The sequence below is a fragment of the Sylvia atricapilla genome, chromosome 3 (genome assembly GCF_009819655.1).
Source record: "Sylvia atricapilla isolate bSylAtr1 chromosome 3, bSylAtr1.pri, whole genome shotgun sequence".
Classification (NCBI taxonomy): Eukaryota; Metazoa; Chordata; class Aves; order Passeriformes; family Sylviidae; genus Sylvia; species Sylvia atricapilla.
Genome location: NC_089142.1, coordinates 15,173,747 through 15,188,038, shown reverse-complemented (window position 1 = coordinate 15,188,038; position 14,292 = coordinate 15,173,747). Strand labels below are relative to the sequence as shown.

General features: G+C 43.1%; 1 protein-coding gene across 2 annotated transcripts in view; it reads right to left on the bottom strand.

Moving 5' to 3' along the window:
* The window catches only part of ADAM17 (ADAM metallopeptidase domain 17), a 36,225-nt gene that overhangs the window by 3,331 nt on the left and 18,602 nt on the right, over positions 1–14,292 (bottom strand). For both annotated transcript variants that reach the window (XM_066314817.1, XM_066314818.1), the window contains exons 6-18: positions 13,655–13,785; positions 11,865–11,954; positions 10,642–10,755; positions 9,959–10,103; positions 9,326–9,414; positions 7,266–7,418; positions 6,297–6,496; positions 5,171–5,274; positions 4,363–4,497; positions 3,286–3,416; positions 2,222–2,300; positions 967–1,055; positions 270–326 (exon numbers count right to left, since the gene is read on the bottom strand). In XM_066314817.1, coding sequence (XP_066170914.1) covers positions 270–326; positions 967–1,055; positions 2,222–2,300; positions 3,286–3,416; positions 4,363–4,497; positions 5,171–5,274; positions 6,297–6,496; positions 7,266–7,418; positions 9,326–9,414; positions 9,959–10,103; positions 10,642–10,755; positions 11,865–11,954; positions 13,655–13,785 — 1,517 coding nt within the window. The remainder of the gene's footprint in view (positions 1–269; positions 327–966; positions 1,056–2,221; positions 2,301–3,285; positions 3,417–4,362; positions 4,498–5,170; positions 5,275–6,296; positions 6,497–7,265; positions 7,419–9,325; positions 9,415–9,958; positions 10,104–10,641; positions 10,756–11,864; positions 11,955–13,654; positions 13,786–14,292) is intronic.

Below are 14,292 nucleotides of genomic sequence, written 5' to 3'. Positions count from 1 at the left end.
CTGCACCAGAGGGGCTCAGCCAACAAGGCTCAGCTCTTACAGGAAGACTCAGACCCTGCCATGCTGCAGTGCTTAGTAAGAGTGAACAGAAGGCTTGTTCAGGAACCAGCTTCCCCTCACATGGATTCACACCTCTGCAGCATGGGGCTCAGGGGCTCTTTCTCTCTCTTACTACTCTTTCGGTCAATATTCTGCAGACAGCTGAGGTTCAGGTTTTCCAATACACGTGAGACAACATTCTGCCAATTCAGACTTAGACAACAACTTACACTGGGGCAAAACAGGGACTTTGTGTTCTCCTCGTACTGTTTGTCCAATTTCTTGTCCTATTGAAAAACACACAACAAAATAAGAAAGTTAATTTCTGTATGGCAAAACCTTTTTCCCACAGGGACATAGCACTTTGTGGGCTCTTTTCCGTGCCCCTACTTCCCATGCCTTCCCCTACATCCAGGAGTGCTTGTGGGCACAGACCCCTTTGCTGTAAGCCCACACTGCTGTTGGCAGCACACCACATGTCCACACTCCCATTGGCCATGAGCTTGCTGACTCTCTTCATGCACCCACCCAAGATTAACTAAGATTACTATCCGCTCTGGGTCTCCTCTCAAAATGTGGGTGTCATTTCTTCACAGGGCATTAAAAGACTTTGTTTTTAGTGATAAAAATACCAAAATTATACTTGGGTAGAATTCAGAAGGCAGAGAAAGAAAATCTGCCTGAGAAAGAATGGGAAAGGCTCCAGGGAATAGTCATGGGAGCACTGGGTCTGCCAGGGCCTGGCAGAGTTTAGCAAGAGTTTTGCCTACTGAAGGAGCAGGAAGCCTTACATATGCTGGATTTCCCCCCAGGGTTTGCTAAAAGCTTCCCATCATTTTCTCCTGCAGCCATCTGCCATTTCACATATGAAGGGTGTTCTCACAGCAAAATCCAACAGAGCAGTTATCTCTAAGACAGCTTACTCACCACACAGTGCACAAGGATGCTGAGAGGAATCCAAAACAGTAACGAGAAGACAAGCACAGAGCCCACAATATTATCTGCTAGGAACTTCCCTGTGAAACAGTTCAGATGTGTCAGTTACCTACCAAATACTGTTTCATGAACACACATCTATCCCCCCCTTCTGCTGGCCACTGCTCAGGCAAGTGAAGCCTCGGAATTGCTCAGAGAAGCAAAGGCTGCCTACTTTGGAGTAGGCAAAAATAAAATTACACAATTTTAGGAAATTGTATCCAGTATGATAACAGTAAGAGGTTTTTCTTTGTTTTTCTCTGAAGAGAAATGATGTGAGGCTGTAATATTGAATATGGGTGGTTTTGGAACAGCCTGTACTGAGCCAGCCAAGCTGCCCCTCTCACTTGTACAAGACATACTGTGAGTCCACTACCAAATTCTGATCTAGCAGTCATGTGATCTCTAACTACCTCCACAAACAAAATATTTGAATGTCAAAGATACAAAAACTGCCCCATCCAAGCAGGCTAAATAACTTTATCAGTTACCTAAGAAACAATTTTTTGTCCCTGAAACTTGAGATGGAAAGCTGCAGCTCAGATAATTGCATTGTGCAGGCACAGTGGTGCCATGAGCACACACAGTTAGGGCTCATGACACAGCACCAGGTTAACCACGGGTTTTGTCTGGTGCCAATAACACAGAGCGAGACACTGGGGGTGACACCTGGGGTGAGGTGACACCTTTGGGTTGCACAATTGGGATCAAGACCAAGGAGGCCCACTCAGTCACAGGGAGTGACTCAGCACAGGCACAGCGTGTGACCTCTGGTTTTCTTAAATGACAGAGAAAGGAAGTGTTCCACTCCTGGTCTGCTGACATTTAAATCCCACTGAGAGGCCCACTTTATACCCTGCTGAATCTAGCTGACCTCTAAAGAGACTGGCTGTTATTTCGTTTTCTCTAACTGACCTAGTTCTTGGTAATCAGACAAGAAGCTATGGTCCCTTTCACAGGCTTGGAAGATGCCTAGAAAAAAATGGAGTACAAAAATGCAAAACAATCTCCCTTCCTTTCAGCTTTAAAAGGTGAGAGCAGTAGTGTCAAACTTCAGGCAAAAATATAGTTTGATATATCACAAGCACAGCTACTAGCCTCCCCTTGCACATGGGTGAGTAAATGCAGGCAGCTAACCCTCCCCAAGGCTTTAGAGGTTCATGTCATGAACTCAAAAATCCCCAAAGGATATGGTTATGTATCTTACCAAAAGTATTGATGCTGAGTTGGTCTATGAAATCCCAAAATCGTTCAATCACATCCTGTACTTGCTTCTCACATTTGCCCTGCAAAAGTCACAAAATAATTTTATGCTACCCAAATATTAAGTACTGCCTTCTTGAAGAGGGAGGTACAATGATAGTAATGAAATGAGAACTACAGACTGCATGACTTCACTTACCTTCTGAATACAGAATTACACTCATGCCCAATAGCAGCAATACATTTTTACTGCTTTTATTTTTATCAAGTTTCAATTCAATTGCAGTCTGAATCAGATCAAGTTGTATTGTTTGAAATGTGCAAAATTCACTCCACCTTTGGCCCGTGTTAGGGGACATAAAACTGATGTTTCTGGAGAGATTTAAACACTGGAAGCCTCAGTTCCCATTATCACAAAGGAGGCTTCAGCTCTCAGGAACCCAAAGTTACAGACAAACCCACTCCCAGATTTGGCTGTGCTGGTTTAACACAGTAGAACCTTCCAGTTCTGCCAGCAGAAGGACTGGGGCATGCCCTCCCAAATTCACCTCTGCTGACACCCAGTTTAGCTCCAGCCACTGGGGTCTGCAGGTGCCCATGCAACTGTACCGTGGAAAAGGCCACTGAGTGCCAGCAACCCATCAGTCTCCATGCCACAGCTCACTGCCCCTTTAACATACTGCTAGCTGGATTTTCATGTGATTGCTCCCTGACCTGAATTATTGGAATAAAAATTAATTGGGCTAACGGGAACAACTGGAAAGGCAAGCCCTGCAAACCCAGTTGAGCTTATGGCAGTGCTCAGTCCCTTCCTTTGTGCAGGGTGCCAGCTGGTTGAGCTGTGAGGAGGAGCAGAGGGAGTAAAGAGCAGCTCCAGAAGGTAACAGCTTCCCCTTGCATGGGTCTCTGCAGAACTCCAACACCCACAGCCTCCAACACCCTTTAATATTTACCTTGTGAAGAGGTACTTAAAACCCGTTACCCTGCTCAAGCTTTGGCTTCTCTTTCCCAGCAGAGTCCTCCTTCCTGAGGACTCACCCCCAGCCCAGCACTGCTGGGCACACTTACATTTGTGTCACAGAACCCCACAGTGCAAGGCTTCCCCTTGCGCAGGAACAGGAACTGGTCGTTGGCATCCACGTACGGCGTGCACCTGTCCTGCTCGTCCCGGCAGCATACCTTGCAGGAATTATCTGTTTCTGAAATAAAGCAGCAAACTCATTCCTTGGAAGCACAAAGAGTCACCTGCAACCCACAACCCTACACGAATCCTGGCTGAGCACAGTCCTGACCAGCTTTCCCCCAGGGAAAAGCAGGACCAAGACACCCAATTTCAGGCACTGCCAATCAAGCCTAAAACTCAATCACATGTCCTGTGCAACATATGAAGGGGTACAGAGGAACCAAGCTCTCCAAGCTGATACTCCACACTGCACAAATCAACAGGCCAATGAAGAGGTTCCAAACACATCCAAAAAGACAATTCAAATACTTCTTGGGCTCTGAGTCCTCTAGGCTCCTGTCTCCTCGGCTAAGCCCTCCCATCTCAAACAATGGGGCTCAGAGCAGTTCCTTGTGTTGCCCCGTGAAGTTTTCATCCTACTCCCAGCTGCTTTGCCATTTAGGGGATAATATGGACAGCAAAGGAGCAGGAAAAGTCACTGGCAGAAGTATATGGCAGGTAGGTTAGCAGGGGAATGACGCTGGGGTTCTATATTCTCAAGACATTTAAATCTCTTTGAAATCTTTCTCTAACCCCTTTCTGGAGGCCACTACTCCTCTGCCACATGCTGGATCCAGAAGTCGGTTAGAATCTCCTTACAACACCCTCTTGTCCATCTGTGGTAGAGCTGGAAGGTAGGAGAGTGTCCTCTCCTTTAGCTGGAGTATGAGACCCTAAGTCTCATTATCCAAAGTTAATTACCCAGTTTCAACCCAAACCACCAGAAGACAGGAGGACATTCACATTCCCTTTTTAAACAGGGAACAGCTGAGGAACCCCAACAGTTCTAACTTTTCCAGGAACCACAAACTCAGCCCTGCAACAGGCCAGCCCACAGTGAAGGCAGCACTCTCCAAGGAGCAGAGATGTGCTCATACAAGTGCCAGTCCCAGCCCTGTTTCAGTTCAGCCTGTGTCACCCACCATTGCATGCACACGACCGCAGGTTCTTCTCCCTCTCGCAGAAAGGGACGCACTCCCCGTCCTTGCACTTGCCCATGTCCACGCACACGGTGTCATCTGGAGCGTTCCCTGGAGGGGGACACTCACTGCTGTTCCCTGCAGATGGAAGCCAGCAGAGTGGAGGACTGTGTTAGAGCAAAGGGCAGAGCACCTAAGTGTGCAGAAGAAAGAAGGAAAATAATGGAAATACAGACTTATCCCAGGAAAACCCCAATAGCTTGTTCTTGGCTTTCAGCTGCAGGCAGCCTTGCCAGCTGTTCTGGGAGGCAGCAGCTCTGGAGGCTTTCAACAGCTCAAGCACTGTAGCACTGGCAACTAAGCAGTAGGTGCAGACCCTGGAGCCCCCCTCAGCAAAACACACACTCTGACTTGACTCCCTGCCTCCAAGAAAGACTATGAGGAAGAAGTAAACAAGTGGGAAAGTGAAGCCGAGTTGCAGTAATTCCATCCTTTCTATAGCAAAATTCATTCTTGTCACTCCCCCAGAGTGACACACTCTGTTTTGATTTTTCTTCTTTCAAGGGAAAAAAAAAATTAACTTTTCTTTTTAAAGATCAACTTTTTTATGTTCTTCTGGGCAATAAATCACAAAGTGACTCTTGAACTACAATGAAACTCATTATAGGAGCATATATTGTGATGCTTAACTGGTCTCTAAAATTACATGGACCGGATGACTAAAGGGCACTAGACTGAAAGTGGGTTGAACAGGACACTGAGCCTGAAGCACTTGGCTAGCTGACATACAGGGCACAGAAGCACATCCTACCAGTGCAAAAAGACTCTCCTTTACAAGTGGCATTTATGGCTTCCTGACATTTCTTTTGTGCACTTTCAAACTGGCAGCCTTTACAGCAAGGACTGTTCCGGTCACTGTGGAAAGATCAAAATGAAAAAAAGAAGTATTAACCAATTAAAAAAAAAAAAAAAAAAAAAAAAAAAACAAGTACAAGTGTGACAAAGCCAGAGAAAAAAGATGTTTAGGAAATAAAAAGCTGCTTCTTGGAGATTGACTCATTGATTCAACCCTTGTTCTCTCTGCCCCCTCCCACAGCCACCTTTCTACATACACATTCACTCTTCATGTACTGCAGGTCAAATCACACAGAAAGTACAATATATTGAGAGACAACAGAGGGATCCCAAGGCACTTGGATCATCCTCTTGTAACCTGCTGTGCAACTTGGGACAAGATCTTTCACCCTTTCCTTCCCCAAACACTTATCCCCCTTCAGTTTGTCCTGAAGGTTTCCCACTTTGTATTCTGCATTGTCTTTACTTTCACTGTTCTCACCTAACACAAGAAGGTCCTTAGTACAAAAACACTCATTAAAATTGATGGATTTTCTTGCTAAACAACAGGAATTGCACAAGTTCTCTAATGTTACATAGTGTAGAGCTGAATTAAAAAAAAAAAAAAAAGACTGGACACTGCATTGCAACAAGGCCCCAAAAATGAACACCCCAAAAAGCAACAACAGGAAGAGGAGTCATTCAGTGCAGCCACTCTGTTGTCTGTTCAAACACATTTCGCAGCAGTCCGGAATTACCAGTATGTACCAGTGTAAAAAAACACCTTCCAACACAAACAAAACCAGCATTTGCACAGAAAGTGTGCACAGGAAATTTTTAATGCTTTTTGATTGCCTAAATATGTTTAATAGCAATGACAACACAGTAATAATTTTCAAGCCTGTGGCTCTTGACATCTCTCAGGAAAACAGAATGCTGTAAAAATTAATGTATGCACACAGAAGCCTTTCATGAAATCTTTCACTGTTGTGAGCTCACACATTCAACCTTACAGCCAGGAAAGAGGCCTGTGACACTGCAGGTGGCTTTAAGAGTTTTCAGTCCAGCCTAACATTCTCTCCTGTGTAACATTCTCTCCTTACCTGCACTTGGCACCATCTTTCAGTTTACAGTCTGCAGAGCAGCAGGGATCAGCCAGTTGGTATAAGAGGCCAGGATCACATTCCTCCCCTTCATCCACTCTGGAGTTCCCACACACTTTGTTGTTGCGCTCTTTGAAGCACTCCTGGGCCTTGATCTCTATGGTCCTATGGATGGATTTTTTGCTGCAGCTTGAGAACATCTAGAGAGTCACAGGGGAAAAAAGCAGCACTAAGTGTACCTTTTTCTCAACAAGTGGCATCTAAGACAGCCACAGGCTCCCTATGCCTCTGAGCTCTGGCATCCCAGAAAGCAGTTATTCCCTCTATATAAAATTGGAAAAATTTTAACACGGGAAAGTAACAGTTGGGTCAGTACTAGACACTGCTGCACCCTGCAGGGATGCCCCCACACAGTCTGGCTCAGAGCCAACTCCAGCTCTCCCATGGCTTCAGCAGCCCCACGATGGGATGTGAAGCTGCAGCAAGAGAGGCTGGGCACAGTCACAGGCCAGAGCAGACTGCAGGCCAACCATGCCCTGCAAGGCTGGGGCCCTCATCTGCAGAACAGGCACAGTGCCAACTCCACACTGCCAGGGCAAGCCTCCAGCACAGCTGTGGTGCCTGGCAGCCCCTCTCCAACAGCAGCTATGGATCACCCCAACACTGTGTGATACTGAAGGTCCTGGATTTGACTCTTGTTGGGACTTGTAGCAGCATATGGCCACAGCTAATTACAAACAACTAATTAAAATGCACCTTGACATGCTATGAACTCCAGTGAAACCCAGATTCCAAAGATGAGTTTATCTTGCGGAGAACCCAACTGCATGCAAATGTTTTCTTATGGCTAATCCATTATATCCTGGTGGTTTCAAACTACAGGAATCATTAACTAAATAGATTTGCCATGCAAAGGGTCACTGACCACAGCAGAAACTTTTGTGTTGATGCAAAACTAAACAACCATACCTTGTTGTTTTCATGATCCCCACTGACAGCAATAGGATACATGACATATTTCCCACCCTGGTCTTCAGTGGGGGCACACTCTGGCAGACTGTCAGGATCATGCTCTGCTCCAAAGTTATGTCCAAGTTCATGTGTTGTAACCAGGTCAGCCTCCTTTTTTGAACATGAAGAAAACAATGTTGGAAAAAGTTAGTCTAAGCAGTAAAGGACAGAAGACCCCAGCTATTTTTAGGCCACCAGCAATACTAAGATGCACCAATATGGTGGGGAATTTCCTATGAACATTTTTCTGGTTTTATAAGTGAAGAAATGAAGGTAAATAATTGTGGTCCTTTCCAAAGTCAAGTTCAAGGACTAGATTTGAATATTAAATCACTGTTAAAGGCAAAATGCTGTCATAGAATACCAATTCAAACTTGTTTTCAAAGCAGTGCAAATGCTTAAATAAGAAAGTTTGCTTCTATGTAGCTGGAAGGCATGAAAAGTTAAAACAAAACCCAATCCAAACAAACACCAGCTACAACAATTAGTCAATCACTTGTTTAACAGATCTTGCCATTAGAATTATTCTTTTAAATGGACAATGATATTAGGAGTGCTGAATAAACTCCACTACTGCATGATTTCTAGGAAAGACACCTTCAGTTGTGGCCCAACAGGGATGGATTTCCAATATCATTTATGCAAGACACACCTGCCTGTGCTAAGGATCCCAAACCAGCTCTGCTCGCTGTGCACCGCCCACGGCGCCTTCCCCAGCAGATGGTGTCAAGCTCACAAGGTGACAACCACAAATTAAAATCAAACAGAAATAAAGAGAACCACAAGGAGATTGGGCTGCTCTGGAGAGGAACTGCTGCTGCTGCTACTGCTGCTGCTGCTGCTGCTACTGCTGCTGCTGCAGCTGCTGTGTGGGCGCGGGAAGGACCAAGCACTGCCATGAGCTGCCCCAGTCCGTGTCTAAGCATGGCTAATGTGGGAGCCAGAGACAGGAGCGCTGCCTGGGCATCCCTCCTGTGCTTCACTATGTTTCGTTTGAAGAAGAGTTTTAAGAAGGTTGTTTTGGTTTTGTTTTATTTTTAAACCAAAGTGGATACCATGCAGCACTTTCCCTGTGAAATCAGTGTGAACCATCATCCCAAGCCCTACGCCTGCCACTGGGAAGACAGACAACTCAACTTCCTTTGTAATCAAAGGCAGAGCTCCAGTCTGGAGATTGAACAAATGCAAATAGCATGGCAACAGCTATTGCTAGAGCTCTCTGTCAACATCCCTCTAACACAAAGCTTTACTGTCTTTTTTCCCCATCTTCTTGACAGTTTCTGTGCCAAGTTTTAGCCCACACATCAATTATAAATTCCTATTATAATCACGCTACAGAAAAGCACAGCTGAGAAGCTGGTAGAAGCCAGCAAAAGCAAATTATGCCCAACTTTAGATATTTAATAGAGGCATAGGCACTGCTGTGGTGTCTTCACAAGTGAGACAAAGGTCTTATTCAGGCCTTTGTGTATTCACTATCTCAAAGTATGGAAAAAAAAATCCAGAAAGCATCAGCTTACATTAAGCTCAGTATTAGCACTAATCAGCCCTATATTACTGTTCTCTGCTCTAGTTACTCAGGACACACAAAAATCAGGTGGAAGAATTTCATTAAAAGGCTCAACCTACATCTCCTATTTTGCCTGCTTATTCTGTTTGAGGGTTTGTTTTGTTAGAGTTTTGTTGTTTATTTGGGAATTTTTTGTTAAAAAAATATACATTTAAATTCATCTTTAAACATCAAAAACCTGTTTATATCTAGGAAACTACAGTTCCTATGAGACACTAGCTGCTTCCTCATTCCTGTTTCACAGTGAATTCAATTTTCAGTTTCATTCCATCCTGACCCTCCTTGTCAGCTACAAAAAAAAAAAAGATGATTTTTGGTTTATGATCTATATCCTTGTCCCCAGAGATCTGACTCCAATGGAAAGCCAGCAGCTCTTTTCTGAGAGAGCTTGTCACAATCCCATGGCACACATCACCAGCACACATGTATGAGGAGAACACTCTTCTACCTTTGTGAGGATGGTCTTCCCATAGTTCTTGGTGCTGGTCAAGCCACTGTTAAGATAGATATCCTTCTTTGCAATTTGACTGTAATAAGCTAAAAGAGTAAGAAATAAATTAAAATTGAGAAACATTTTTCTTGTGTTTCAGGGTACTTTTGGGAAGAGACAGAAACTTGTCTGGGGAAATGAACAGCTTTACAGCTTCATTGTTCTCACAGGCTCACTAGTGAGACCCCGCCTCTTGCCAGTTTTTGGAACTGGGAATCGTTGAGGCACAGCTTCAGCAGCTCATGTATTACAGTAAAGGCGAAAACAGCAGAAATTTCCAAGACAACAGCATCTGGCATTCCAGAACTGCTGCAGGATGCCCCCCCACAAAGCAGCCCTTAGACCAGAGATGTTTCTATACAGCCTGTTCACTCCAGATAGCTCAGTGACTTTGATTAGCAACTTTGATCCTTCCCACTTTTTCCAGCTCCAGCCAAAAAATATGGCCACCACTTCTATGTAAAAAACCAACTACTAGAGTCTATGCAAATAACACAACATACTCCACGAAAGTTGGCGAAAAGAATTAAACATGAATAACAAAAACTAGCTTCTAACCCATGACTGGGACAGAAGAAAAAGAAGCCTTGCCTTTAGGACAAATGCCACCATGGCTGTTAGGTCTGGGAGAGCCAACATAAGCCAATCCAAGTGTTCCCATGTCAAAATCTTGATAGGTGAAGAGATGAGCAAGGCACACGTGAGCTGCTTTCTCTGCAATATCAAAGCTAAATTGCTTACAAAAAAAAAAAAAAAAAAAAAAAAAGGTCAAATCTCTGTTAGCTTACAGTGCTTGTTAGAAGTCTACAGATAATAACATTTATTTAATGTGCCAGACAAGTACCTCCTAGATCTGGTTAAGTCAGAAAACAGCATCTGTTTAGCTGTCCTACAGAACTGCAGGAAATTAAACTAATGCCCAAGTAGACTGTACACGTTCATTTACATAACTTGTCTATTCATTTTCCCTTTTCACAGGGAGGGCACAGCCAAGTACAATAACTTGATGAAGGTCACAAGGCAGCCAGTCTTAGGGCCAGACATATCAGGACTGCCTTTCTGACTCAGACCACATTAATAAGACTAACTGATGTCTGCTCTAGAATTATGCAAGGGAGCCCTTTACCACAGGCTACAGGGCACAGCAGCTGGTTTGACTTTGTGTGACATCTACAAGTCATGCAAACGGGAGCTGAGGACTTTCACTCATTACTGCAGAGCAGCCATGTGAATGAACACTTCTCTGTTACAATTTTTCAATGGTTACAACCTACCTCTAGCAGCATTTTCACATCCCAGGCATCTTTCTTATCATCTGGGTAACTTCTTGCCATATTATAATGCTTTTCTCCAGGTCTTACAGGATTTGGCTCATTGTGGATGATAATCTACATGTCAAAAAGGGCAACAACAATGAAGAGGAATTTTAGTGAGTTTTATAGCTACAGAAAAGGTTTCAATCTAATTTTAAATGTCTTCATAGATCTGTAAGGAGGAAAATTTAGACTGGAAATTTGAATATTAACTTTCCAGCCTCTGCTAGTTAAATATACCAACTAAATCCTAAGTAACTACACTGTAAGTAACCCTTTTACAGGACAACATCAGAAGTTTTCACCGTAAAATTCTACTTTGAGATGCATTTTACTTTTAGAAAAACCCCAAATAAATACAACCGGTATAAATAACTCCGTATCATTTGAGTTCTAGCTAACAAAATGTATGTTAAAGGACTGCTACTTTCCAAGTAATCCAGAATTAGTTCATCATGTTCTCTACCCCCTCTCTACCCAAGTAATGCTCCTTCTTTTTGCCTGAAGAACCTTTTCTCAGCAAAGGGGCAAGTGGTTTGTACCATGAGTCTCCATGTCCCACATCACAGCTCTTGCAGTACACTGAGCTGAATCCTCCTGTTTTTAATGCTGTTTTCCAGATTTCTGTGCACTAACTTTGAGATACCATCATAGAAATTGAAGCCACTACATTCCCTGTGTCCATATACAAGCCTCTACACTTGCATGATGTCTAAGAGAGTCATGAAGTTCTTCTAAGAGAGTCATAAAGACAAGAATCTGTGTTTTCACATGTGTTTGAGGCCCACTCAGGCTTTGTAAGCCAAAGCACTAGTGACATAAATATGAAATAAATACATGAGTATGTCTGAATGAAACAAGATTTGCTCATATTCAGGCAAAAAAAAAAAAAAAACAAAACAAACCAAAAAAAAAAAAAAAAACAACCCAACACCTTTGAACGAGGAGTAAATATGGAAAGATTCTTCCAGAAAATTCACATCTCAAACATTGCACGGAACTGAAAATGGGCATTGTGTTAGATCATTAACACTGGAAAGATGTTATTTCAGAGTACTCCTGGCTGGAGTTAATAATGTAGGATTTTATTATTTTAGCTCTAACCCAGACAAAACAATCAGAAACACTGCTGTTTAAACCATGTTCCTCTAACTTGGAAGCCCTCAGCAGAGCCCAGTGAATACCTGCTCTATCTGTATGCCGTACCCATTGAAGGTTCCATCGTCCCAGGAAGTGTTTCGGTAGATGTCATCTACTCTGTCTATCAGTTCAATCTGTGTGAAAGAGAAGAACAGGTCACCCAGGTGAGCTTTGAAGGAGCTAAAGACATTCAGAGAAACTGCAACACAGCTACCTAGAAACAGTCACTTGAATGAGAACTGAACCTCGTGTAAAGTAACAAGACAAACTCCCTGGATCCAAGTACTGTTGGTCTTGGATCAGTATTATCCAATATATTTGAAAATTTTCCATCATAAAAAAGCAGCACAAACTTTTCCATTTATCACTTTTGTTTGTGTAGTAGAAGAGCAGTAACATTAAAAACAAGACATTTTGGGAAACACTTTGTTCAAACACTAATTTTCCAGATTTCTTTGAGGGGAAGGGCAGAGGAGGGAGCTGTTTTTACTGCTTTGTTTTAGCATGGTGTTTAACTAGTTTAACTGACCCCCCAGGCTTGCTTCCCTCACCCAGCCAAAAACCTATTATTTTCCTCATTATGGTTCAAGCACAAGGTTCCAGAAAGTCTCTTGTCAGTGCTCACAATCAATACCTCCCTTTTCAAGCTGTTCTCTTAAAAAAAAAAACACTTCTACTAAATATAAACCACCAAACTTGCTGAGGAGAAGTGACATTCAGAACTACTCAATAATAGTTTATGTTTTATGTTTTAGTTTTCTGATCACTGTGTTGTTAACAGTACCCATCTACCCAGGAAACACAACAGGGATCAGCCTCAGCAGGTCAGATGCTGAGATAAGAGCACCTCTGCAAACACACCAAATGAGGCCCCCTCACCTGAAGAATGTAAAAGCATTTCTGGGGACAGAAAGGTCAAAAAGCCAGCAAAATTGGAACAGAGTGATAAGCACTTCAAAGAGTAAAGCTCAGAGAGAGACTTCTGACAAACAACAGGCCTCTAAACCTGTTTTCATTTGTTTCATCTCCAGTCCCCAAATCACCATACTCTCCCCTTCTGTTGAAAGGTGTGGGTAGGCCTTGGTCTAGTTCACAAAAACCTCATCATTCAGACAACCCCAGTGTTTCAGTTGACTCACTCAGTAATTGGTACACACAATGGAGCCCTGCTTCCCTGAGGAAGGCTGAACACCTGTCTGCTGATGGGAAGTAGTGAATTACTTCTTTTGTTTTGCTTTGGTGCTGTGAACAGCTTTTGCTATTAACTGTTTCTATCTGAACCTACAAGTTATATCACCTTTACTCTTCTGATTCTCTCCCCACTCCATCTGGGAGGAGAGAGCAAGTGGCTGCCTGAGGCTGAGCTGCCTGCTGGGGTTAATCTGCAACACCAATGTACAACCAAACAAGCCGTTTACTGGGCCTGCTTCTAATTTATTGTTCTGGACAGAGAATCCTGAAAGAATGTGGAAAAGAAGATCTATATGAGTTGCTTTAACCTCTCATTAAACATGCTAGAACTTTAAAGAGGCTCAGATCATTTGCAGTGGATTTCAAAATCCAGGAGATTCTAGAGCTCTGACTGAGAAAAGAGAAGTTACTGGGCAGAAAATGGCATAGCCAACAAAAGTATATGAAAGGAAGGAATTTGCTTTTAAGTGAAATTTGAAGACTACTGAACTACATTAGCTTCACTGTAGAATACTTTTAAATATTTTACTTTCCTAGGTAAAAGCTACTAAAAGTAGTATAAGCTGTATGTTGTTTTAACTACTGCATCACTGTGTTTTCCTGCATCTATTCCAGCAAATTTTAACAGGCTACATTTACTCACCAAGTAATTTATAGTGGTGCTCTCTTCCCCACGGCCCATGTACTTGAAGAAACGATGATCTGCCACCACCAACATCTTACATGTGTTTTTGGAGTTCTCTTGAGTGGCTCTTTTCTTCCGATGGCTGCTTTCTAAAGCAAATATTTCAAATAAACCTCAACACCACTGCTGAGTCTATTGTCCTTATTTAAGACCTGAATGTGAGTGTGGGTGGGCTCCTGGGAGGAGAATGGGGATGTTTAGTTTTTGTTCAGGGCTTTTTCTTTTTTTTTTAATAGCTATTCTTAAATTTTGTCTTCCTAACAGTCCTCAAACTTACTGTAAGGAAAAGAGTGCATAGCAGTGAAACTGAGTTATTAATATAATTTACCAATAGAGCTTTTATGGTGATCACCACAGCCTTAACACCTCTCCTCCTCCTGTTCCTAATCATTACCCCAACTTTTGCTGACACAGAAAAGGACAGAGGAAAGAGGGACCAAAAACTCTCAAAACCCCATCATAGTTCAAGATGGGGTTCCTTGAGTGACCATAGAGGCCAAACAGGTCCTGCTGCACAGTGCACAGAAGTACAAATTTGTTTTAAGAGGCATTAGGAGTGCTGCCTCCCCCCTTCATCCCTGCAGTGAATTGAAATT